Raw genomic sequence first — 26,117 nt, 5'->3', positions numbered from 1 at the left:
AAACCATTTGCCGAAGAGAAAATGGCGCCATCTCCTGACTGTCTCGATTATAGCGTATGCCTCCTTCTCGATAGCCGAATGCTTTCATTCGTAATCCGACAAAGTGCGCGAGAAGATGGCCACCGGCTTACCCACCTGAGTGAGCCTCGCCGTGATGTCGCAATCTGAAGCATCTGTCTCCACCATGAATGGTATTTTCTCGTTGATCGAGGTCACAGCGGCATCTGCTATGTCTTGTTTAAGCTGTTGAAAGGCGGCCTTCGCTTCCATAGTTAGGGGAAAAGTCTTGCAGTCTACAAGAGGGCGGATCTTCTCGGAGTATCTCTGCACCCACTGGGAATGGTGTGCAAATAAACCTAGGGCTCGGCATAAAGAAGCACGATCACACGGAGCCGCCATGTCGAGCAAGGGTCGCAGTTGTTCGGCGTCCGGTTTTATTTCACCCCCGGTCACTGTGTGCCCGAGAAGATCTATCGTCTTAGTCACATATTTACACTTGTCCTCATTGAATGTCAAATTCTACTGTTGCGCTACCCACAAGAAATGTCGCGCATTGGCATCATGGTCCTCTTGATCGTGCCTGCAAACCGTCACATTGTTGACGTAAACAAAAAAATCTTTCAACTGTTCCTTAGCAATAATGTCATCAATGGCACGTTGAAAGCAAACGACGCCGTTTGTTACTCCGAAGGGAACGCGAAGGAATTGATAGAGCCTCTGGCCGGATTCGAACCCCGTGTAGGGCCTGTCAGACTCGCGTATGGGGATCTGATGATATGCACTTTTAAGATCCAAAGTGCTGAATACGCGATATTTAGCCACGTCGTGCACCATATCATCCATCCTAGGAAGCGGATGTGCATCCAGCTGTGTGAACCTATTAATGGTTTGAGAATAATCAATCACCACGTGCTTCCGATGATTAGTCGTATGCACGACGAGCACCTGGGCTGTCCACGGGGAGCTACTCGGCTCTATACTCCCCTCCCGCAGCAGCCGTTTAGTTTCATCACAATAAACTGCATGTCAGATCGTGAGAATCATGTAGACTTCACGGTGATCAGCTTGCAATCGGCAGTCAAACTAGGAAATAGATGAGGCGGTTCGATAGCCATTTCAGCTAAGTCGCAAACAGAGAGTGTGTTCTCCCCACCGAATTGCATCTCCAATCGGCCGTGTCTATGCAAAAAATCGTGTCCTAGAAGCACGTCGGAACATAAGTTGGGCATCACCATAAGTTTCATATCCAGATACATTACATCATTGACAACCAGATTAACCATGCACACTCCCTTAGTGCGCATCCTAAGCGGCTGAAGCCATAAAAATCCTTCGAGTAGTTTGGCCAATCGTCCAGCCGTGTCGTTGTACCAGAGCTTGGCTAACATAGCTTTCGCTGCTGCCCGTGCCAATTAGGGCATCCGCAGCTTTCCCCTTGACGAGCACTGGAAGCAGCATGCTCGCAAGACTGCGGGGAGCCAGCACAGAGTGCGCGGAGCAGGAAGCACGGGAGTATTGGTTCCCGTGAGGGTCGTACGCCGTGTTTTTGTCGAGCGACAAACTTTTGCGAAGTGTCCTCCCTTGCCACAAGTATGACATGTCCCCTTCCGAGCGGGGCACAGAGCACGGGAATGTCAGCGATTCCCACAAAAATAACACTTAGGATTTTCTGTAGGGGTTGAAATCGCCGCGGTACTCGGACCTTCCTCCTCGAGCTCCGGAGGGTCGTTGTTCGGTCCTGGGCCAACTGCAGAGTCCACGGGGAATCACTCGGCAGTACACGGGCTTGATTGTAAGCCTGCTGGAGGGTCATGGCTGCGTTCTCGAGTAGCCTCAATCGAGTAGCCTCAATCGTATAGCCGGCAATGAGAGGCCGGTTACAAAAGCATCACGCATTAAATCGTCAGTTATCTTGGCAGCCGTCCGAGTCTCCACCATACTATCTTTGCCGAGTCGCCACAATTCCTGAAGAAACTGCTCTAGAGGCTCTGAGGGATCTTGTCGTCATGTGGCGAGCACATGCCTCGCATATATGGCACTCCGGGGTTTGACATAGATCTCTCGCAGCATGTCCACAGAGGTTGCATAGTCCTCACAGTGTGATATATAGTCGAATACTGTATTTGACACGTGAGCAACGAAAGCTTCTGCTCCTCGGTGATTCCAGGCACGACAGTGAACATAATGCTCCAGAGCACGCCAACAGTGATTCCATTGGCTCGCGGCGTCTGTAGCTTGCGGGTCGCCGCTGAATTCCTCGAGTCTCAGAATCTTGTCCATGGCACTCGAGCGAAGGAGTTGATTTGAATAGAATGTGGTAAGATTTAAACTCGCAAACTCTCTCAAGATATAGAGCTTTATTCAAATCAATCTCCACATCATTAACAACAAGAAAGAGCAATACATTAGTACTCTAACATAATTCTCGAGCACATTATAAGCAAAGCCCATAAGCAATATTATTCATCTTACCAAACCCAAGTCAGTCACATTTAACAGCGCAGTAACCCTTCACTCGTAAGCAGTGCGTCTTCTAGGGAAGCTCACAATGAGAGCGGGAATTACGAGGATCTTCTTCATTTCAACACACTGAGAATATGCTCACTGATGCATGTTAGTGTATACCTCCATCAGGCTGAACAGTTTACGTTTTGTATCCCACTGATAGGCCGCATCTGGATTCAGACCTGAACCAAAATCTGAAAAGCAAAAATTGTTCTTGTCGCCTTACCAACTCATCCACCAAGTTTTGTCATACGGCGTCCACAACTTTTTGAAATATCACGCTATATTTCATTTTTGCCCCTACCACTCAATGGTGAAGAATCACTTAAAAAATTAATATTCTCAGATCAGGATCCAGATCCGGGTCTTCCTCAAAATACTGTACCTCTATAACCACTTACATCATAATGTTTCCGAAAGGTCGTTCCACAGAGTAATTCAAATAATATGCACAAAGCCACTCGTTAATATTCATGTAGCCTGTGATGCATTGAGAGTGAGGCAGGCATTAACACCTCTGTTGTTATGAATGACAGTTTTGCTAACTACCGGAGTCTTGTATTCCAAATCGACTTATCCATGAATGAAGGAAAGAGAAATGGGAAAATTAGCTGAATCGACTTGTACGCCGAAAAATCCTGTAACTCTAATTTGACAATCTTTGTTCCCCTTTCCTGCTTTCTTCCCCCGTATGCATTGTTTCCATGCTTGACAGATGTACATTCATATATTTGGTTTTATTTATTTAGTAAACATAAATTTGCATGTATAAAACACATTTCTTCTGCCCTTCTGCCCTTTGCCCATATTTGTAACAGTTCTCCAATCTTATTTTACCACTTCCACCAATAGTTTTTACCAACGGGTGAGATTTGTTTTTACCCCGATCACAAATGTAATGTTACTTTAGTTGTGCCTACAAGGGTAGTTGCGCCCGACATGATTGAGTAGTGACTTTGCGCTGCTTAAACTTTGCATTAATTGCTTTGAGCCTAACGAAAACCGCCCGAGAGAGAGTTTTATTCTGTGATCTCGCACTACCCCGGCAGGCCGAGCAGCAGCAGTGTGTGTCGTGGATCAAGTATCGTAACCATAAAAAAGGATACATTTTCCACAACCTACTTCCTGGAAACTACACAGCGCACGTCCGAGCCACCTCTTTGGCAGGAAATGGTTCTTGGACTGAGCCAGTTTACTTCAAAGTACAGAACCCTGGTAATTAACAGTCATCACCCTTGGCCTACCTTTTCTTTACTTTGTAAGGGATTCTTTGGACTGAGCCGGTTTACTTCCTTATACAGAGCCCTGGTAATTAACAATCCACTACCATTGGTCTATATTTTTATTCCCCTGCTGGTTTCACTGGAGGGGACTATCAGTTTGCTATCTGTCCGTCTGTCTGTCTGTCTGTCTGTCTGTCTGTCCGTCCATCTGTCCATCCGTCTGTCTGTCTGTCCAACCCATCTGTGGTTTTTCAGAGTTTCTAACCGCACCCTCTAACATATTCAAGGGAAACTTGGTGGATGGCTTTATTAATATTATGATAAGTTACAGAACAAATTCGAGTTTCAGGGATTTTGTCAATTTTTCAGTGTGATACCTTTTTGGCTTGGAACAAGAACATTCATTGGGACCAGTTGGGGACATGTATTGCAAAGCAATTCTCGCTCTTGTACTTTGCCCCTCCCTATTCCATCTCCAGGCGATGACGCGTGCCGAAAGGACGTACTTGGTTTTCACTCAGTTTGCTTGTTTCCTTGTTTGTTTGTCCGGGCGATATCTCAGCCATCCTTTGAGCTAGGATGCTGATATTTGGCCACAATAGTAATCACGTGCTTTCGCAAAAAATGGTATTTTTTGTTTTTGATTAATCAATTAATTTATTATTTACTTAATTATTTTCGATTTATTAGTTACTTATTTATTTTCTTTCTCACCTGAGTGATATCTCAGGCACCTTTCGAGCTAGGAAGCTGATATTTGGACACGACATTGACCAAGCGATTTGGCTATAAAGGGTATTTTTGCTTTATTGATTAATCAATCAATCAATTATTTAATTTTTCAAATAATTACTTAATTTTCAAAAAGTTACACATTTGGATGAAACAGTGGTGGTTTAGGTATGCTTTTAGCCAATTGATTAAGAAACTAATTGTTTTACGATCAGTTATTTTAATTACACAATCAATCAATGATTGTGCACCACTCCCTTGGAATTCTGTCTCCATGTGCTGCACGGCGGCATTGACTATCCCACTACTTTGTTTATCGTGAGATCGTGTAAACTCAGAGGCAGATGCATAGTGAAATTTGGAGGGTTAAAAATGATGACAAGCTTGGCCTGAGCTGTCCCTACCTCAAAGCCCAGCTGACAAATACAAATTCTAGTAACAAATATTGTTGCGATGTAAAGGCGTCACTTCTGATAATGTTGACTAACTGACGTACGTATAGAATAAACCAGTGTCTCAATGCAATCTCTTTGCTTCCATGGTGACAGACAGCTTAGAGACTTAAAGTACTTTAAAAAAATTTAATACTTACATTATTTGCTAACTGATATCTCCACCCAGGTCATACTAAGTATCAAACAAGGCAGGCTACGTGGCTGAGAGACTTTCGGTCCTGTTTATTTTGTAAGGGATTCTTTGGACCGAGCCGGTTTACTTCCTTGTTCAGTACCCTGGTTACTAACAGTCACCACCCTTGGCCTATTTTTTAAAAACTTTTTTTTACTTTGTGAGGGATTCTTTTACAACCAAATGGCATTTTCGTTTCTTCCTTTTGCTGACACTTTCTCATGAGCGGGAGTAAGATTCTTGTAAACAGGGGTAAGTAAATTTTTATCTTCACCATTAGCACCAAATTGTTTTCGTCAAGACAAAACCCCATGATGTGTGAATACGTTTTCAAACTTAGTGGGTTGTTTGAAAATCTACTTCGGGCTTTTGCATAACCTGAGAAAAAGGCGGTCCAGTTTGCATCATCCGCAACACAACACTGCTCAACGACAACACATTGCCAAGTTTTCCATGCACGATTGGTTATTATGTCTCTGAGATTCGTTAAAAACTTAAATCTTGTAAATTCTTAGTACTCTGTCATGTTACCTCCTCCCTTCCACTTTAACCCTTGTTTCACGTAGTGATCGCAACTTACTTCCTGCCAACCATTATCGCTATTGTCATCTTCTTGGTGCTGCTGGCCGTGCTTCTTCCAGCCCTCTATTTTGTCTTCAAGAAAAAGTATGAAAAACACATTTACAAAACCCTTCAATTTCAAAATCCTTCCTTCGTTTTTATTTATTTATTTTTCTTGACCGTAAAGCCTGCCGCTTGCATTTAACCGGCAGGAGAGAATCTCGGCCTATGCAGAAGACGCATTTTGTGATGACGCGATTTGAGCATAGCCTTGAAATCTTCATATTTGTGTTTGTGCAGGACAGAGGGAGCTCTACCCAATGGTACCCTATATGCATCCGTGAATCCCGAATACATGAGCACAAACGAAGGTGAGCAGCTAGTCGAGTGTACTTCAACTTCCTTTTGTTTCGATTCAACTTGCTAACTAGCACTTGAATAAGCAGAATCGAATGAAATGGAGATGATCTTTATTCAGGGAGCAGCAAAGCATTCGGACTGGCATCTGAATCGGACGCTCGTACCTGGGTTAAAAAAAAATTGAGTTTTTTATCGTATTAAACTGATCTCGGCGTGGTACCTTTTGTATCCAGGTTTGATGTTTAGACTATTTTTTAATGGTTTTCATTCAAAATGGCAGTGGACGTGTTACCTCATGAGTTAAGATGATTTTTTATTAATTTGTGCTTTATTTACCATGGATTATATCGTTAATATAAGTAGTCATGTGTTTAAAATACTTCAATTAAATTTTTACTTTTAAATGGCACAATTTTATGGATAGATTGAGAGAGAAGGTAGGACGAAAAAAGGTAGACCGGGGTTGAGATGGGAAGATTGTGTGAGGAGGGATATCAGTAAGGTGGGGGGTGGTTGGAAGGTGGAGATAGATGGCTGAGGACAGAGGGGAAATGGAGGAGTATCGTGGTCAAGGCAGGGTAGGAGCTTGGTGTTGTTAGATCTCGCACCTTATAAAGGGTAGAGAAGGAGAAGAAGAAGAAGTTTTATGGCTGATTTCAACATATGAGTCCAAATATAACTATTCCGAGGGAATAATGTGCTGCAGTCCCGATGGTCCAACTGACCTCGCTGTGATTCGATCCTAAGCAGGGCCGAGCCATTTTTTTTTTTTTTTTTTACATTGCTCTCTGGGTCGTGGAGGAGCTTATACGTTGACCGTATGCAGGACAAGAATGGAAGGAGACCGTGCAGTCCGTGCACGTTTCCAAGAATCCCAAAGGCATTAGTGGGTGATGGATAGATCAACGTGGCGTATGTTTGTGCATTGATTTATAGCAGACCAATACGCTATATGGCTATATGGGATTTTGAACCTGGTTTCCTACGGGACGTGAATTCAGATGCCAATCCGAATCAGGTCACTCTACTTTGGTGAATTGTGAATTTTTTGAATGGTTAATTGCTTTACCTCAACCAAACAATTTTTTTTTTACACCTGGACCGAACCACTCATTGTTGCCTTTGAGATTATTTGATCAACTGACCTCTTGATGTTCATTATTTGTTATTTGTGATGTTCATTATTTGATCAACTGACCTCTTCTGCCTGTGGTCTTGTACATCCTTCAGTTTTATTTTCTACAAATTGTTTTTTGGTGAACTAAGTCGAGGCTCGTGTAAGAGCTAACATATATAACATATAATAAATGGAGCGGGAGACAAGAGGGGGAGAGAGAGGGAAGTACAACAACAGTAGGGAACAGGGGCATCAGGAGATCTGTGGAAGGGAGAGGGCTGGGGCACGGTACATGGGATAAACAAGATGGACATTACAAAGGATTTCAGGAAAGAAAAAGGAATTTGAAGGAGGTGGATTTGGGGTGTATTATTAATGGGGGGTAGAAAAGATCAAGGTTTTGGATGGGAGAAGATAGGAGATGACGGTGAACAGCTGTTTTAAAGACCTGGAGGGAGGAGAGGGATTGAAGAGAATGTGGGAGTTTGTTCCAGAGGTGGGAAAAAAAGAGGAATGAAAGAATGAAGGTGAGCAGAGAGTCTTGATTTTGGTAGTTTCACCAGAAGAGGGTTTCCAGCAGATCTTGTGCGTCCTGAAGGAATATTTGGGGGACAGAGCCGGGGGAGCTATGCCGGAGAGAAGTCGGTAGAAAATAGAAAGACCACCAACCTACGTGCGGTGAGAGAGAGAAAGGTCCTCAGAGTCAGCTTCTGAGGGTTATGATGACTAATGATAAAACTTATACGGGAATAAGATTAAAAAGAAGGATATTTTGATGATCTTATTGGTGATGTTCATAGATGAAGGAGTTAATTAAGAGGTGAATTCTGATATAGTCTACAATGATGCAGTCGAATAACGTTCGATATATGGCTTGAAGATGTAGTAGAGAGGTTTTGATTAATTTCACCCCCTCCCCTCCCCCCACGCCCTTCCCGAAAACCCACAGTGTATGTACCAGACGAGTGGGAAATGCCCCGAGAAAAAATAAAGCTCATTAGGGAGCTGGGCCAGGGCTCCTTTGGAATGGTTTACGAAGGAATAGCGTACAATGTGGCGGAAGGAGAGCCGGAAACTGCTGTGGCCGTGAAGACCGTGAATGAGAAAGCAAGCATGCGAGATCGCATCGAATTCCTCAATGAAGCCTCCGTCATGAAAGCCTTCACCTGTCACCATGTGGTACTTACAGTTTGAAAGCTTGACTGGACCCAAATAAGGTTTTGTATTCTCACCTGGGTTATTAATTCAGCAGGTGCTGATCATTGCCATTTCTCTCTTTCCCAGGTACAATTGCGAGGAGTCGTGTCACAGGGCCAGCCCACCCTTGTCGTCATGGAGTTGATGACCCATGGGGACCTCAAAAGTTACCTCCGCTCACTTCGCCAAAATGTCAACGGCGGAGAGGATAGACAGAGGAATGAAGTGAGGAAGAGTGAAAAGCAGGAAGTTATGGTGAAACTTGCAGGTGCAAAACATTTGAACATTCTCTTATACATGTCGGTCTCGCCCCATCCCACAGAGCGAGAACTACCAGGCACCGCTGTCCTTACAACCGATGCTGCAAATGGCAGGGGAGATCGCAGACGGCATGGCTTACCTCAATGCCAAGAAGTACGTGCACCGTGACTTGGCAGCACGCAATTGCATGGTGGCCGCGGACTACACAGTTAAGATTGGAGGTAAGGCCGCATGTTGAAAAACCCTCCTTTTTCAACAACCTATGGGGAGAAAATACTCAATCGTTTTGATCTGACATTTTGAAAATCTTTGAATTGTGTTTGAATAAGATGATGTTGGTGTTTAATCCCTTCGTTATTAATATTGTTGTGGAAATGACTCCAAGGGGTTAACATTGCATAGCATAGTTTAGTTATCTCACGTAGTAAAATGTCATAGACTAAGCGGAGTTGGAGGTCCAATCATCACGATGGTAACGTGGCAGTTGACATGAGATCTGGCTGGCTCGGGGGTCTCCGACTCAGTCAGCCGTTGAGTCCATTGTTGACGCGGCTCGTTGGGATTTGTACCGGGACACAGATATTTCCTGGCTTTAGGTATTTCCTACATGCCATACTGACATGTTTTTTTTTTGTTTTTTTTTTATACATTTGCTAAGGCTCGTAATAGAGCTGACACACGCAGACTCGCACACACTGGGGTATAGCTGGGGTTTTATTAGATTAATAATGACAACAAGTGTCCGAGATATTGTATCATTTCTGAAATTCTCATGTAACACTGCGTGGTTATGTTCACATCCAGGGGTGACTATTACAGGCCGAGGCTTTCTGTAACTAGCCGGCGAGGCCCTCAACTGGCAGGAATTTGTTATTTGTTCATGGGGTTTGTGATAGCTCTCCCACAATTCATGGAAGATACCATGGGATCTTTACCTTCACCAACAACCAGTGCTACCAGAAGGGTCCTCCGGCTTAATGTCCTTCACATGGACGGCACACACATTGAAGCTTTGCCCTGCCTGTGAAACCACCAGGGTAACAGTTTATAGCTGGGTCAAGACTCAAACTCAGGTTGCACAGATCAGGTGTGAGCACATGTACCTCTGAGCTATCTTTTCAGCCCATGGTATGATATGGGCATTATGGGATGGATATGTTAGTTGCAAATACTGTACTGTACTATCGTTGGAGACAAATGTACTGGTTTGATGAGACCATTTTAAGTGGTTTTAAACGGCTCTGCTCTGCTCTGTTCTTCTGGGCATTTCGTTTCACCCAAAGACTTTGGCATGACACGTGACATCTATGAAACCGACTACTACCGTAAGGGAGGAAAGGGCCTGCTACCTGTGCGGTGGATGGCACCGGAATCGCTCAAAGACGGTGTCTTTACGGCAAACTCGGATGTGTGGTGAGTCTCCTTCTGTTTGGCACAACCAATGCATCTTACTATAATTCACCAAATCTGCATCTGTCCGTTCCCAGGTACCGCAAAAACAACTGAACCGATCGCAACGAAATTTTGGGTGGGTAATCCTGGGATCCCCTGGAGTAAAACAGGCTAAATTGTTTTTCCTATTTTTTTTCCAATTTTCCAGTTTTTCCAAACACGATGGAATAATATTTACCGATATGAACATTGATGTGGCTTTTATTGAAATTCTACAAATACTGTTTAGATTTTGATGATTTGCGTGTGATATGATTTAACGGATGTTTATATAAATCGTTTGAAATTTAAAAAAAGCCTTCAATTTCTGATATTCTGCCTTTTCATTTGGGCCTCCCACATGAAGCCCCGCCCATAGGGGCGGGTACCATTGCTAGTAAACACAATTTCAATTCTTCTCGGTAGTTTCCTTTTGTCATTGTCAAATTCCAAAATACACTGCAAATAATGTAATTCCACCTTTTGTGTAATATTATTGTCCTGTATTTGATGACATCAACAGTTGAATGTGTGGGCTGTCGCGTAATTAGAAAGTTTGTAATCCATAAAATAGACCGTTTTTGGAATTTAAAGAATCCCAACAGAAAGAAATGAAGAAAGAAATACTAAATCTCGAGAATATCACCGTTTAGAGACACAGCGAGCCACCTTGTCTGGCATCTATAAATCTGCCCCTCTCCCTCTCATCCTCCACCCCAACATGTAGACCAAGGCATTAACTTTTATTAAACTATCAATCTCCTCAGATTGCTCACAGGTAGTGTTGAGTAAGCAGGTTCTAGGTTTTGTGCTGCTTGCCTGCAGGTCATTTGGCGTGGTCCTGTGGGAAATTGCCACATTGGCGGAACAGCCTTACCAGGGAATGTCTAATGAGCAGGTGCTCAAATTCGTCATCGACGGTGGCATCCTGGAGCAACCAGAAAACTGCCCGGCCATTCTGTGAGTCTGAAACGTGCTCCGACCGGTTTGTTTGGTGTCTGGTGGTGTCTCTTGAGTTTCCCACGGAGGTTTTGGTCGATCGGTATTCTTTGTACGGTGCCATGTAAAGCCATGTTGCACTTTCGAACACTAGTGCAGATTTGATTGCCATCACCGGTGTAGATTTGATTCCTATGGTTGCTCAGCAGAGATTTTCACTCCCAGTGATGGAGTGGCGACCCATCCAGGAATTGATTTTTAGCGACAGGAACGTTCATAATTTGTCATGAGCATTCCAAAGTTTTCTCAAGATTATGTGTTATCCTCCCCTTCCTCTCCTCCTCCTCCTCCTCCATGTCCTCTTACCCTCTTACAATTACAGTTACTTCATGGGTGGCGAATCTACCAGTTACACTTTTATTTTGAGGAAATGTAGCATGTGTTGAGGAAACAGGCCTGCTTGCTAGAGGGCAAAGGAACCATCATGTGGATGAGGACAGATGAGGAAGCAATTATGACTTACGTTACAATGTGTATTTGAGAGCACGGTAGCAATTCCAATGTCTTCCTTAGGGAGGCAGGATAGCTTAGCTGTTGGCATGCTCAACCTTGAGCTATTTAATCTGAGTTGAATCCCCGGTATTGGTGAACCTCACTAAAAACTGTCATTCTGGTTGGGGCGCCATTTCTCAGAGCATGCCATCCTTTGCCGGGGTACTTCAAGCCGGCTGTCCCGGTTGCATTTATGTTTTTGGTTTTGTTTTTACAGTCAAGGCTCATGGAAGAGCTAGATAACAGAACGAATCAGGACACAACATAACAAAATGAACAGCAGGAGAAGGGAGAAAATAGATGGAGATGGGAAAACAAGGGATGCGGTAACGATGAGGGGTAGGGGAGAACACAAGTGGTGGACAAGATGGATACAGAAACAACATTTTGGGAGGGGTGGGGGCAAGGTTTAACGGGTTTCGAAAAGATCATTGTTTTGGATGGTGGATGATTTTAGATGGTGGTGAAGAGCTGTCTTAAAGACCAGGAGGGAAGAATGAGTTTGAAGAGTGTGTAGAAAGTTCTTCCACAGGTGGGAAATTTGGAACATATGAGTAAAGGTGAGCAGTGGTTCTGCATTCTAGCAGTTTCACTAGGAGGGTTTTGCTGGTGGACCGCATGCATGCTGCAGATACATGGGGGCAGCGGGGGTGCAAGACGAGAGAGGATGTGGAAAAAGCCAGAGAGACCACCGACCTGTCGGCGATGGTGAAGTGATAGGCCCATCGACTCAGCTTCACTGCGAGAGATTCCAATGATCTGGAGGCCTTGGTTTCCACAGGGTCAACCTGGACAAGATGTGAGGCAGGGGAACCAGCCCAGAGGGGAGAGCAGTACTCCATCAAGCTGCGGATGAAAGCCTTGAAGGTGGATGGAAGCTCATGTGTGCTAAGGAAGGACTTAGCTGAACTGAACTTCTTTGAAAGAGTTGTTGAGAAAGTAGATTAGGTTTGTGGGACAGTCCTTTCAGAGAGACAGAGAGAGAGAGAGAGAGAGAGAGAGAGAGAGAGAGAGAGAGAGAGAGAGAGAGAGAGAGAGAGAGTTGACTTTTATGTGCTTTTATTATAAAAGTATCAAAACACACATGGAAGAACACCGCAAAATTTTTACAAGAAAAAGAAAGTTGTACAAGCAAAAAGAATGTATATACATGTATATGTGGACATTGAGCGTAAGTATAATTTACAAAAACAAACTCAACACCTCATCTGTAAAACAATCGTCGTTCACACTGCCGAAACTTATCCGGGCCGACACTATTCCTTTGAAGCAAAACAGCACATTTTCATCTCTGCCACTCAATTTGATCTTTCTAGTTTTATATATTGCGAGTTTAGCAATTCCGCACAGAAAATTCAAGAAAGGGACCGCTGTCTTGTTCTTGGTGCTCCTTTCAATGCCATACACAAAAATTGCAACAGAAAAAACAAACTGAAATTTATAAAAGAGCTGTTGGAGGAAACAAAAAAGGGGTACCAATCTCTTACATTTCACAAAAGCATGGGTCACATTTTCAGCCTCTTCACAAAAAGGACAAACATTCAGTACAGAAGGATCAAACTTATTAAGTAAGTATTTGGTGACCAGGGCCTGATGAACTAGTCTCCAATTTAAGTCTCCGGTTCGACCTAAGGTTGGAGACCTATACATCTCTTTCCACACTGGAGATAGGAACGAATTAGCCGGAATGATCTCATCCCACCGATTTTTTAAAGGTTTTGTGAAACCCGGTATAAGCACCTCTTGGCATATCCCATAAATAACTTTTTTTCCCATCACATGGAACACACCGCAACCATCTGACTTTGAGAAGACACCCTGTTGTTTTTTTGAGGTGACTTGGAGCTCGGGGAAATAGAGACGAGAGTCCACCACTTCATCTGCCCCAGTCCACCCGATATTTAATTCCCTGAAAGTTTTAATCACAACTCTCAAAACTTTGTCCACCATTCTAGATGACCAAACCCCCACTTTTGATGTGAGAGAACCGGTGGATAACCATCCATTTAGGGAAGGCTTTATCAGGTCTCGCACTCTGTTTATTCCATTACAGGTGAAGCAATGCATAAATGACCTGGAGGTTGAAATTTCAGGGAATAAAGGATTCAGAACCAATGGCTCATGCATATATTTTTTTGCATCGTAGGACACCTCTAATCGTTGTATTCCAAGGACTTGCCAGGCATTCAGAAGGCTCTGATGAAACTCGGGGAGCAGAGTCGTGTTGACATGCTGCAGGTCCATGAGGAAGAGCTCTCGGTCATACTTCAACCCATCTGCTTCCTGCAGCCAAGCGTTTGTGAGAGGCCGCCACGGGACACACTCACCATACAATAAACGCTTTATCGTCCACATGCGGAAAGCCATTATCCGACTCGGAACATGTATCGAGCTTTGGCCACCTGCATTTCGGGGTCTGCACACCGTGTCTGGTCCAAGCCAATGGTGGCCTCCCCAGAAAAACTGAGTTAGAACCCTCTGAATGCCTGTGACCAAGTATCTCGGAGGTTGGAGGGGGATAACTTTATGCCAAATAAAAGGAACCACCAGGTTATTTATTATTGTCACCCTTGCCTTAAGCGATAGAAGGTGGTGCAACCGTTTCCATCTAGCCAGTTTCTGCTTAATTCTTTCCAAGAAACCCTCCCAATTTTTTTGTTCATATGCTTGGACTCCGAGAAATAACCCTAAATATTTAAACCCCTCTTTGTTCCACTGCATTCCTCCTGGTAACACAGGCAGAGCTGAGGAAGGTGGACTGGGGCCCACCCATAAGGCAACACTTTTGTTCCAATTTACTTTTGCCGTGGAGGCGAGCTCAAACTGGGACAGACATCGAAAGACCTCACCCACATCATTTTGGCTGGAAACAGCAACACAAATGTCATCCGCATAAGCTGAAGTAACCATTTTGTGGTTTTTTGTTAAGGAGACTCCTTCCACTGAGTTTCGGAGCAAAGCTAGTAAAGGTTCGACCGAGAGACTGTATAGCATTCCTGAAAGCGGGCAGCCCTGACGGATGCCTCGCTGAAAGGGAAAAGGGCAACATAAGCTGTTGTTTACCTTCAACAGACAGGATGCATTTTCATACAACAACTTAACATAGGAAACAAAATTTTGTCCAAAACCAGCTCTCTGTAGTACAGCAAACAAAAAAGAATGGTCAACACTGTCAAAAGCTTTTTCTTGATCTAAAAGAACCAAACCAAAACCATGAGATGTAGTACGACCGAGACTGATCAAGTCTCTCACCAAAAAAATGTTATCGTAAATAGAACGCTCAGGAACACAATAAGACTGATCAATATCAATCAAAAGGGGGATGACTTCCTTTAGACGTATCGCGAGCGCCTTCGACAATATTTTATAGTCCGTATTTAGGAGTGACACAGGCCGCCAATTTGTGGCGTCTTGCAAGTTCCCTTTTTTTGGAAGGAGACACAAAACTGACCTCCGACAACTTAGTGGCAATTCACCTTGTTCAAGGCTATCATGAAAGATGTCAAGTAGAGTAGGGCCTAGAATGTCCCAAAAGGCATTGTAAAATTCAACTGGGAGGCCGTCAAGTCCAGGGGCTTTCCCATCTTGAATTCCTTTAAGAGCAACAGTAAGTTCTCCGAGAGAGATGCCAGGCTCCAGTTGTTGTCGCTGGTCTTCAGACAAAGATGGGAGCAGTTCAAACATCTCGTTTCTGTTTTCCTGGTTCACAGTTCTCAAGGCAAACAGCTTTGAATAAAAGTTTCGTAATTCATCTTTGATGTCACTTTGAGAAGACAGAAGCGCACCGGCAGAAGAGCGCAAAGCGTGAATTTGTTGAGGGGTCTTGGCTGTCTTTTCCAGGTTGAAAAAGTCTTTGTTTGGTTTGTCAAGTTGGATATTGTCCATTCGCAGTCGGACGAAAGCACCAGATGCACGCTCTCTCACCATTTCAGCCAGTAGTGTTCTTTTCTCTGACAACTGCTGGACATTTTCGTTGGACATTCCAGATTTCTGCTCACAATAAAGTATATCGTTTTTTAAGGCAGTTATCACACCGAGTGTGTTACAGGTATTATAACGACAGTATTGCTGGCAAAAACACTTAATTTGGGATTTTGTGCAATCCCACCATTGCCTTAAATTTAGGTAGGAAAACTTTTGCATTTCACATTCCTTCCATACCATTCTGAATGCTTCTTTGAAATGCTCACTTTGTAAAAGTTTGACATTGAAAGTCCAATATGCACTTCTACACACGTGATGAGGTAGGCCACATACAACAACAACCATGTGATGATCAGAAAAACCAGATGGCCTTATATATGAATTCTTGACAAGATTTACCTTATCATGGTTAACATAAATTCTATCCAAACGAGCCATTGTCAAAAGATTTCTTGCGGCACAAACCCACGTGTACTGCCGGATATTAGGGTTCTGTACCCGCCACACATCCACAAGTTGAAATTTTTTAATGAGCTGTGCCAAAGGCCTTGCACTCGGTGGATGAGGCTCAGGAGTGTTTCTATCAAGTTGTGGGTTGAGGGTACAGTTGTAGTCTCCCCCCAAGCAAACCAACATGGACAGGTCAATAGTGCTTAAAAAACCTGCTAACTTGTGAAGAAAAGCACTTCTTGCAGAGTTCGCACTAGGGCAGTATACATTAGTAGTGCAAATCTTTTGGTTACCGCTGACAAACTCCACAGATAGTAAATGGCCCTTGCAAATTTCTCTACATCTGATCTCCAACGGCTGGAGTCTAGGATGTAAGACTACTGCAACACCAGCCTTGGCATCAACAAAAGCACTGGAGAAAAAGTGACAACCTTTAAAGATTTTACGCCACTCAACCTCAGAAGACTGATTTGCATGCGTCTCTTGTAACATCAGCACATCAATTTTTTCATTCTGAAACATTTGAAACACCTGGAGGCGACGCACACAACTGCGACCACCGTTGATGTTTAAGGATGCTACTTTTATCTCCACTCTGTTAACTATTCATAAAGTTCCTTGCCTGCTCGAGTTACACATTTTCTTAGCCTCTGGAATTGAGGTTCTGACATGTTAACCTGATAAGGTTCACGAATCATGTTCTTTGCAGTCAAAATAAAATCATGCAGATTCGGAAAGTAGTCTTTGATTTTTACATGTCTTTTCCTGAACGTTTCTTCAAGGAACTTGATAACATTTTCTTGAGAAACCATGGTGATGGTATTGTCATCACATGCCTCACTCTCTTGAGCACTTGAAGCACTAAAGAGTGGAGTAGAAGAGGTTTCATCAGAATCAAGTGCTTCATCTTGATCTGCATCTTTTCCTCCTATTTGCTGAACACTTAGTTTTGGAAACAGCAATTCTACAGGGTCAAGGACCTCCGCACTCTTTGCAGACCCTTCCAAATTTACCATATCCTCTGTGGCTATAAGTATGTCCCCCACCTCATCATCCCTTTCATTTTTATCTGTCAGGGAAGGGTTAACGTTATCCTCACAGTCGCAAGGACTTTCCCCTTTATCTATTTTTTCCTCACTAGCAGATCCAGCTGCTAACTCGTCTGAGCGAGTTTGGTTATCAGGACAAGGACTTACCACATCCTGAGAGGATCGACTATTTTCCGGGTCATACTCAATCTCAGCAAGTGGTACCAGCGAATCTTCCTCATGTACACACACTTCCTGTACCATCTCCATTACCGCCAAGGAGTTTCCGGTGTAGGCCTCACCCTGGAGGTCCTGCGAACCTGACACGATCTGAATCTTATTTTGTTTTTCTTCGGAATCACAGGATTCATCACTTGAACGCTTCTGACCTTTTTTCCTGGTGTCCACTACGGATACTTCCATGGTATCGTCCGCACTGTCGTGTACCGTGGACGAAATGAGAGAGGGTTCAACCACTTTTATTCCCACCTTAAGTGGAGGGGCAGGGTTAGTCACCTCACGTTCTAAGTCTATCACTCCCTCCCCCACCCCCCCCCCCCCCCCGGTCGGGGGGGACGGGTCTGGCGCTTCACTCACTGCAGTCGGTGCGGTGGGTGGATTAACCACTCGATCCGCCTCCTCCCCTTCATGGTGCGGTGAAGAGGAGTCGCTCCTCACCAATCCTCCGCGTTCCTGCGGTTTAACCGCATTGGGACAGGCACTCCTCACATGCCCGTAAGCCCCACACTCGAAACACGTCATAGCCTCCGAGGAGGCATACATTTTGTATTCAAAGCCGTAGATTTTCACACTCAACACGACATTGAGCGTTTTTACATTTGCAGGCAGTATCATGTACACCACTCTCTTAAAGGACATGACATGTTTGAATCGATCGCAAACATTTCGCATCGGCACCATCGAAATCCTCGATACGACCTTACCGAACTTGTTTAATTGTTCACGTAACTCCTCATTTCTAATAAATGGCGGGATATTACTGATGTTAATCTTTACCGTCGGGGCTTGTAAAGCGAACACAGAGAGGAACGTGTTCGGTTCAATGAACAAGCCTTGTTCGACTACACTCGCTACCATGTGCTCCTCGAACAAAAAAACGACAAATTTCTTATTCATACGAGAGGCAGCGCGAATACTGTGTGCACCAACGATGTTTCCAATGGCGGAAAGCACATCGTTAATTTCCACCTCGTTGGGAGGAACACAAGCTAGCCCGTGTTAACGAGTTAGCGATTCGTACGTATCAATGCGGAAACGTTCGCCCGCCATTCTAACTCGACCAAATAAAAGTTCGTAGCCAAGAACCGAGAGAACCCAATGTTTGTCGAACACCAACAAACAGATCAAATTCCCCCCCCCCCCCCCCCCTTGTCCGGACCGGACAAGAGGGTATCAAACCTAAATAATCGAGCTAAAGTAAATAAAAAACGTGCGTTCTAAGCACAAAAATGGCTTACAAAGCGCCGTCAAAGCCAGTAGGCCGCACCCAACAAGGGCCCGCTCTCAATCCTCTCTCTCTCGAAGACAAGGGTGCAGAACGGATGAAAACACAATGCCGAAGCACACAGGATGGAGAAGGAGAGGGAGGGGGGCAGGGGAGGGGAGGGGAAAAACGCAACGGCCTCACCAAAGCACAGAGCAGTTGCTCACAGCCGCCATGACGCCACACCCAACGCACCGACAGCCGATTGGTGGCGACAGAGAGAGAAAGAGAAAGAGAAAGAAAGAAAGAAAGAAAGAAAGAAAGAAGAGAGAGAGAGAAAAGAGAGAGAGATTTCTTAGGATTGAAAGACATATTCCAAGTGTTTGACTCGTTTGTGATTTTGCCAAGGTCTGAAGAGGGGGAAGAGGCTGCTGCCAGTCTGTCAGAAGGATGAGGGATGTCATGGCAAAAGGTGGAGTCGTCAGTCAACAAAGATAAAGAGGATTTTCTCGAGAGTCCGAGAGATCAGTGATGAAGATTAGGAATAGGATGGCACCAAGAACACTTCCTTGGGGTACTCCGGGATTGACAGGGAGAGGGGAACAAAGGGTTCCATTGAGAGCCACACATTGGCTATGAGAGTGGAGGAAGTCAGTAGAATGAGAGTGGAGTTGGCCTTGGATTCCATAGGCAAACAGTTTGGAGAGCAAGGCAGGATACCAAACTGTAATGAAAGCTTGAGGTATGTCCAGAGAGACAAGCCTGATCTCATGTCTGACATTGAGGCCTCCATCCATTGTTGGGTGAGTAGAAGCAGCATGTCCTAGGTAGAGTGACCAGATCTGAATCCGAATTGATGATCTGACATGAGGCTGTTTAAGAAAAGGAATGATTTTATGTCAACTGTAATGACGGATTACATGACCTTGCTGATGATTAGAAGTAAGCTGATAGGTCTGTAGTTAAGGGGATCCATTTTTGCACCTTTTTATGTCTTCGCCGACAAAGTCGCCGGAGGCATTATGTTTTCGGGTTGTCCGTACGTCCGTCCGTCCGTACGGGCTAAACTTTGTTTTCTCAGCAACCATATGTCCGATTGAGACAAAACTTTCAGGGTAGGAGTGACACCCATGCAGAATGTGTTTATGATAATTGTGATGTCATAGGTCACGTGGTATGGCAGCCATCCTGGATTAAAAGCAAATTAAAAAATCATTGCTCGGAAACCGCTGAATGGAAAAAATTTGAAACTTGGCACATTGTCAAATACTTCCAATGGGGAACAAAAGCATGATAATGATGACATTTAGGTGAAGTGGTATACCAGCCAAAAATGTTTTAATCGAATTCCTTATCCTAAAAATCTGAAATTGCATGCACATGATCCATGCCCCATTTGTATTGAAATATTAAATTTATGACATCATAGGTCACATGGTTTGGCAGCCATCTTGGATTGAAGGAAAATATTAAATAATTATATCTCTGAAACCACTCACCCTATCGATGCGAAATTTTACAAATATCATCTAACAGCACTGTTGCATATAGTTTGAAAATGATGTCATAGGTCAAGTGGTTTGGCAGCCACGTTGGATAGAAAAACGAACCTGATCCGATCAACACGAAAGTTCACAAACGTGATCCGCTACCCATACATATGCAGAGTGATGACATCTACACATTGTGGGACTATAAATAATAATAATAACCACTTTTAGAGGCCATTTTCCCCCGCAAGCGGGGGTTGGCCTTTTTCGGGAACCGTGGTTGTTGTTGTTTTTTGGTCCCCTTTTTGAAGCAATGTTTTACGGCCGGATGCCCTTCCTGACGCCAACCCTTTTTGCCGCCTTTAACGACAAACAGGGAATTACCAGTGAACTGGTACTCAATTAGCCGACCTCGGAAGGATGACGGGCTGAGTCAACCCCCCTGGCGTTAATTCAGCGATCGACCGAGATTCGAACCCAGGATCCTAGGATCCTAAGCCGGCACCCTAGCCACTAGCCCACCACCAGGGATGGCCGTTCCCTCCCTACGGGAGCTCATTAGCCCTTTACCAGGTGTTATATTTGGTCCTGGCAGGGTGTCACAGTCAACCTCACCACAAGCAAAGCCAGTGAGGTTTGTCGGTTTAGTCACTGACAACCCAACCATGCGACAGGTAGCACTAGGTTACATGTTACCAGCGCAACACCAACACCAGGGCAACACTATGCAGAAGCATATTGGTGACACAGTCGCATTGTTGTAGTTATGTAATGCAGTGATGATGACAGATTTCTAAGCAGATGGAAGATGACCCAGGGCAAATTATTGTGTGAAAAGGGCAAAGAGAGGAAGTGCAATGCACCAGAGCAGGTTTTAGGACACATGAGGTGATGTTGTCCAGTTCAGTTGCAGAGCCAAATTCAAAAGTTGCCAGAAGCTTCTCCACTTCTTAGGGGGAAAAAAAAGACACAGAGTCCAGGAACAGTTGGGTATGATAGAGATGGGTGGGTGGGTAGAGAGAGAGAGAGAGAGAGAGAGAGAGAGAGAGATAGAGATAGAGATAGAGATAGAGATAGAGATAGAGATGGATATGGATATGAGTTAGGGACACAGTATTTGGAAGCAAACACAGAATTGAGGTATTCGGTCTGCTCATGAGCAGAGTTGGCTGTGGTGCCATTTGAAGTGAGGTATGGGGTAGAGGGGGAGCATGCACCAGAGACAGACTTAAGAAGGCACCACCAGGTTTTAGAGGAGGGAGACGAGTTTGAAAGTTCATTCTTGAGGTTCGACAGACATTGTTTTCTGGCTCTCAGAGTGGACACACACTTGTTGCGGGCTTTGTGGAATGATCTGAGGTTGTCTTTGGTTGGATTTACCTTCCAGGAGGAAAATGCAATTTGTCACCACAGGATTTAGGTAAGATAACTGAAAACGAGAAGGGATGAATCTGTGCATAAGAGAGAGCAGGTTTCTGTGGAAGAATTCCAAGGCTGAATTAATATCAGGGGCGGTAGATATAGGAGACCAGTCCTGGAGCGTGATGGCTGCTTGAAGTCTTGCCAGTTTGCCTGAGTGAGCTGCCAGACTTGTCGGTGCTGAGGCTGTTCTCTGAGAATGGCTGGAGAGATGTTGACCTTCACAAGCACAAGATCAGATGAACCAATTGGAGCAGAGGAACATCAATTTACATTGGCGGGAAAGTTGGTCATCACCAAATCCAAAAGGGAAGATTTGCCATTTGGAGAAATCTGGGTGGGAAACTTTACAGTTTGAGTCAGTCCCACACAGAAGTCCTTTGCAAAAGTGCCATGGCTGGTGAGAGAGGTACCAACACCCATTAAATTAGCATGGTGACAATTGAAGTCACCACATATGAGGAAGAGAGAGTTGGGATGAGTGATTAAAAGTTGGTCCATGTCATCTGAGAGATGTATATGCCGTTGTCACTGTTGGGAGGATAGTACAACATACAGTGAAACATGAGGTGGGAGCGGAGGGGTCACAGCCAGAGGTACACCTGGGGTTTGGGAGGTTAAAGAGCAGTACACGTAGAGTGATAAATGGAGTTTTTGATGTATAGTGCAACGCTGCCACCAGGACGGGGTTCAGATCGATCAAACTGGAAGAGACGATAGCCAGCAAGAGACACTAAGGAGTCAGGAATGTCCGATTGGAAAAAGGATTCTGTTGAACAAATGGTGTCCGGTTTATCGACAGAGGCCTGGATTGAGAGATCTGTCAGGTTGGAGTATATTCATCGGATGTTCGAGGTCCACACCGTTAGGGACGGGGGAGGAGGATATAGGGATGTGGAAAGGATGCGGGTGAGGAGAAGCCGGGAGGGTGGGGCACTGGGGCAGGGACAGGAGCGAAGCTGGGAGGTGGAGGAGTAATGGAAGCTGAGAAGGGGCTGGGGGAGGGGGAAGCAAATGAGAGAGGGGTATATGGTGCTGACATGGAGGGGGTTGACACCATGAATGGACATGAAGGATAATGATGTGTGCACACAACCTCTGCAAAATTGATGCAAAAAACAGTAAAACACAACATATCTTCTGGGGAACTTGGGTTCGATTAACTGGTAGGAGGGAGAGCCGATCAGTTCCTCCATTGGACATTGAAGGGTCCATGATATCTGACAAAAAGAGTAGTCCGTTGTGTGCCAGTACCCTGGCTAAATCCCCTTAATGTAGACATGAAAGGGATGTAGATGTCAAGTTAAATGGAGTTGATGGAAAAATGGGTTAAGTACCGACAAGACAAATAAATTGACAAATTAAATAAACGGGATTGTAGATATGGCATAAGCATGCTGAGAAAAGCAGCAAAGCGACCTCCTCTTGTGTTTGATTTATCTTGTACATCACCTCTAACAATTGGACGTTACCGTTTTCCATTGCAGGTTTGAATTGATGCGCTTAAGTTGGCAATACAATTGCAAAATGCGACCCACATTCTTGGAGATCATCTCGAGCCTCAAGCGGCACCTCCATCCATCTTTCTCCAGCCTTTCTTTCTACGACAGCAGCGAGAATCGAACCCAAGAGTCACAGGACGACTCTGATCTGGACGCAGAAGCCATGGAAAATGTTCCACTTGACCCCAGCACTGGGCAAGACACCCTGGGAAATGGACCCCTTGGAACGATGTACCACAGTGGCGACGGTGAGGTGGAGAGCGTCGTCGAAAGGGGACGATCATGGGGATCCAGGCGAGATTGCACTGGAGGCATTATAGACTGGGAAGTTGATGTAAAAGAATCACCCACCGACCATTCACCGTCTTAACGGTGCTTACGTGAAGCCTCTTCCCGTTGCAGGCTTACAATGACCCTGAATAACAGGAGTTTGGGCCACTGACCAAATGGACAGCATGATGGCAAAGGCAGACTGGGAGAGCAGCATTCTTGTGGTCCTCGTATGTTGTAAAGTTCCGACTAGCCTCGGTGCCTTGGCTAGAAATCCAATGCATTGCGAATAGGAGTTGAATGGAGAAGGCCGTTGGGACAAACAGGCTCGATGAGATATAGATTGTTGGTCCACACTCTTAGGAGTAAGTAAAGAGAGAGAGAGTGTGGTTGGAGCAGAAAGTGTGGTTGAGATATGGAAAGAGGTTGAGAGTGGTTTTGAGAGAAAGACTTTGAGAGAGAGAGAGAGAGGCTGGGAAATGAAGAGGGAGATGGAGAGGTAGTAGATGCTCTGTCCAAGCTTGCATGCACAACTACCATGATTGTAACACTAATGTTCTGTCTGAAAAAAGTTTCAGTATTCTTCGACTCCTACATTTGTCAGGCTTGTAAATATCGGCTGTCCATAGAGCATGTTACCCTGCAGCTCTTATAGGCCTCGTATGTAGGAGTGATGTCACCCACTCAGGCCTACATCCATATCAAGCTGATGTGTGCCATTGAAAAATCTGGAAGAAGGTTACCACCATCTGTCCTCCGGTCTGTACGCTTTCCGAGAAGGGGTTGCATTCTTGCAGGGAGAGTTCAGAAGTTTTTATTTCCAAGGCAACACTTCCGCTGTGTCTCTCCATTTGCTCTCCCATGCCAGCGGCCATCTTTGATATCATCCGTAATCTCAATGTGGTTGTACATAATCCCTTGTTCCACAAAACAGTTTGATATATATATATATATATATATATATATATATATATATATATATATATATATATATATATATATATATATATATATATATATATATATATATACATGCACACACATACATACACACTTATACAGGTTAAGTTTGAATCTTGAGCGGTGATTTTGACTTCTCATTGCTGTGATCAATAATTCTCTCAGGTGTCTTGTTAATTCAGACAAGCACGTGTGCACACAGAAAAAGAAATGGTATATTTGGAAGAAATAATTATAATGTTATTTATTTTGTGATATTTTAGAAATATGTATGTTGCTGCGCATCTTGCTTCATCACCTTTTTTGACTGTCCCATCCGGTTTGCAATCTGTTGTTGAAACGGTGGGCAGGGTGTTGTCACCGTCGTATTTTAACAAGGTTTTGGTCAGAATACGTATTTCTCTACAGTTTAGCAACAGTCTACCTCAGTCTGTTTTGAATATTTCGTGTTGGTTCTCTCATATAGTTACCCATCGCTCGTCCCTGGAACTTGATAACCTGCGATAGTGTGGAGGAGGCGGGATTGTGAGCTCGGCACTTTCGGGCATCGCTCGGTCCCATATTGAAGGTACTCGGTAGGCCGCGGCTTCACTTTTGGTTTTCTTCGAGCGTTATTCAAGGTGATTGACCTACGAACGATGAAGTTGAGTGTTCATCCGAGTTGCAGGGATGCATTTCGATGCTCGATTGTGCAAAGGACCGAGGTGGGTGTTGATTGAAGTTTGCGCAGCCCTAAGCTGATGTCATGGCGGTAGTACGTGGGTTTTCTGGCCTGCAGATCCTCATGGCCCCTCCTTGAGATGCTTCGTTGTCAAAGGTTTAGTCTGTCAGCATAGCTGTCTTTACCACTGTGTTGTTATCCCGATGCCAAATCTTGCTCACATTTTCAGCTGACCAAACACCAGGGTTTAATCCTCGTGCAACTGCAGGCGGTTGTTGTCTTACATTGTTTCTGCTTTCAGTTTGTCACCCAATCACACGACGTCACTACGTTTTTTTGGGAAGAGGCAGTCAGAATATCGAGAACCAATTTGTATTGATGTTGGAGAACTTTTATACGAATCGTTATCCTGCCCACCGTTAACCTCGTGAACCCCAATCGGTTTTTAAGTATTCCATCTTGTGCGCATGCGCAGCTTGGAGTGTCGACCTGCTTGCAATAGCCGCCATGTTCCGGTGCAAGGCTGGCCTTCCCTGGGAAATCCACGAGCTAGTGGCGAGTCGGTCGGTCACTCATGAGAACCGACCTATAGCTCCGTCGACCACGCCAATAGATTTTAAAACGACGACGAGCCATTCTCTCGCTGTGGAGATGCTGAGCGGAGGATGTGGTGGAATTTGTGACCTGGCTTAATTTATTAATTCTACACGGTAAATTGAATAAAAGTGCACGCGAGGAATTGCGCCGTGCAGTTTTGTTTTTCCTGTATTTATTGAGGATGCGGAACCATGTTGGCTTGTTTGTCCTCCTCCGCTGACCCGCTGTTAACCGCAAAGACAATATTGTTAGTAGATTGCTAAAGTAATAACAATAACGCTTCTCACGTTGTTAATGTGATTCTGTTTTCGCTGTCCCGAGACGCATGGCGGAGAGAAGTCGAGTCAAAAGTTTGTTGGTAGTATCTCTTCATGCACCAGGTAAATTGTCCCACACCGTTCTGTGAGATGGTATAAGCAGCCACGCTCCGACCATGCACGTGTTCCGGGCCTTTTGGCCACTTCTCGCTACCTCCAAGTTGTCAACCTTGTGTCGTCGATACCCAGCTCCGCTTGACAAGACCGCAGGGTCGTTTGGCGGAGCATTCACCGTCGGGTTCACATCCCGACTCAGCCATGTACAGGACAAAATACGTGTTTTTACCTGGCAGCGTGTACGTCGGCTAACTTTCTTATTAAAATCTACATGAATCGCTTGCTTTGTGTTATCCTTTATGAAAGTGCATTTTTTCCACCGAATAACGCCGGAGAGTTTGTACCAGCGACAATGTTCCTTCCCTCTGCCCTCCCCCCTTCCCACGCCTCCTCCCCCCCCCCCTCCCTTCCCACGCCTCCTCTCTCCCTCCCCCTTCCCACGCCTCCTCCCCCTCCCCTTCCCACACCTCCTCCCCCTCCCCTTCCCACATCT

At 44.7% G+C, this 26,117-nt stretch overlaps 1 protein-coding gene across 3 annotated transcripts in view; it reads left to right on the top strand.

The window, feature by feature from the left end:
- The window catches only part of LOC137431136 (insulin receptor), a 221,411-nt gene extending 195,506 nt beyond the window's left edge, over window positions 1-25,905 (top strand). For all 3 annotated transcript variants that reach the window (XM_068122114.2, XM_068122116.2, XM_068122117.2), the window contains 9 exons: window positions 3,555-3,720; window positions 5,654-5,753; window positions 5,949-6,019; window positions 8,075-8,304; window positions 8,410-8,547; window positions 8,645-8,804; window positions 9,867-9,996; window positions 10,840-10,974; window positions 22,748-25,905. In XM_068122114.2, coding sequence (XP_067978215.1) covers window positions 3,555-3,720; window positions 5,654-5,753; window positions 5,949-6,019; window positions 8,075-8,304; window positions 8,410-8,547; window positions 8,645-8,804; window positions 9,867-9,996; window positions 10,840-10,974; window positions 22,748-23,132 — 1,515 coding nt within the window. In that variant the 3' untranslated portion in view covers window positions 23,133-25,905. The remainder of the gene's footprint in view (window positions 1-3,554; window positions 3,721-5,653; window positions 5,754-5,948; window positions 6,020-8,074; window positions 8,305-8,409; window positions 8,548-8,644; window positions 8,805-9,866; window positions 9,997-10,839; window positions 10,975-22,747) is intronic.
- The last annotated feature ends 212 nt before the right edge of the window (window positions 25,906-26,117 follow it).

The sequence above is a fragment of the Myxine glutinosa genome, chromosome 7, assembly GCF_964187855.1.
Source record: "Myxine glutinosa chromosome 7, kmMyxGlut1.1, whole genome shotgun sequence".
Classification (NCBI taxonomy): Eukaryota; Metazoa; Chordata; class Myxini; order Myxiniformes; family Myxinidae; genus Myxine; species Myxine glutinosa.
This window is presented reverse-complemented; position numbering and strand designations above follow the sequence as displayed.